Raw genomic sequence first — 1231 nt, 5'->3', positions numbered from 1 at the left:
ATGGGGTTGGTAAAAGATTCGTTGTCACGACAGGTGTCACTTTAAAATCAATGATGCTCCAAGACAATTCAAGGTATAATAAGGGATGCAGTGTTGGGCAAGAGCAATACGCTATTCCTCTTTGATCGAACAGTAACGGTGGCTTAACAGTCCTTTCCATAATGACTCTAAGGCACTTGGATGACAACTTCGGTTTATTGACTATATGTTATGTTGTCTGTCTTCTGCGTTATCGACTGACCGGCAATCGCGCTATTCTTGTGATGGATTGCTTCGCAGCTCGCCACCTTCGCTCATGCCTTCGACAGTATTCTCGTCGGCACAAATCTCACACAGAACGCTCTTTCCACTAGACCTTCGCCTCCGCCACGTGCGATAGTGCAGCATAGCAACCCTCCCGCAGGGTCGTTCACTGGCTGTCCGCACTTCAGCCGGTCCTGCCAAGCGATGATATTTCGTCCTTGTACTCACCACACTTGCTCACATCCCTTCGCACTGGTTTCACCGCCGTCCCTATCCTTGTACACGCCTTCCGTCTCGTCCGCCGCCACTTCATTCACCGGCCCGATTGCCTTTCACCACATGAACCCACCGCACACGGTAACACCTTACTCGCCGGCACCTTCTGTACTTGTCGTCCTTGGTCCTTTATGCGATCTTCGCCGTCTCCTTCTCGTTGTCTTGGTCACCCGTGCCCACATGGCCCGCTTGTCGATCCACACGTGACCCCCTTCAAAATGCCTTCATTTCCAAAAAAAAAAAAAAAAGTGGTTGGGATACGGTGGTCAGTCATACACCGTTCCTTTACATGGATGAACCCTACAAGCCTCGCTCTACAGCGTGGGTGCCTGAGGACTATCCTAATATTTACCAATGGGAACATGGACCTACAGATGATACTTTATCTGCTGCTACGACGGCTCTTGGAGTTTTCTTTTGTTCGCACTGCCTCAGATGTGGGGAGGACATCGCTGGTAAAAGTGACGACTATTTCTTGGGAAAACTTAATTATCGCGTAGCCTCTCAACATGAGAAGCAAAGGGCCCGGCAACGCAAGCATCCAGATTTCCAGGTGTAGACAAGAAATTAAAGCACGTCTACTATCTATTCGAGATATTTCTGGCAGAGAGTACAGCGTCTTTATTGGGCTATTTATCGCTAGGATTGTCGCGCCAAACAAAGAAAAATTTGATAATCATTGGAAAACGACCGATGAAGGTGCAATTCCAAG

General features: G+C 48.6%; 1 protein-coding gene across 1 annotated transcript; it reads left to right on the top strand.

Annotated features, from left to right (window-relative positions):
- Window positions 1-699: 699 nt before the first annotated feature.
- On the top strand, window positions 700-1078 carry PPTG_21800 (hypothetical protein; the record flags this gene model as incomplete). The annotated part of the gene is made up of 2 exons (XM_008899985.1): window positions 700-722; window positions 790-1078. The coding sequence occupies 2 exons, from the start codon at window positions 700-702 to the stop codon at window positions 1076-1078; spliced, it is 312 nt and encodes a 103-aa protein (XP_008898233.1).
- Window positions 1079-1231: the final 153 nt, after the last annotated feature.

The sequence above is a fragment of the Phytophthora parasitica genome (assembly GCF_000247585.1).
Source record: "Phytophthora parasitica INRA-310 unplaced genomic scaffold supercont2.8, whole genome shotgun sequence".
NCBI lineage: Eukaryota > Oomycota > Peronosporomycetes > Peronosporales > Peronosporaceae > Phytophthora > Phytophthora nicotianae.
Note: the sequence above shows the minus strand (reverse complement) of the source record. Positions and strands in the feature narration are given on the sequence as shown.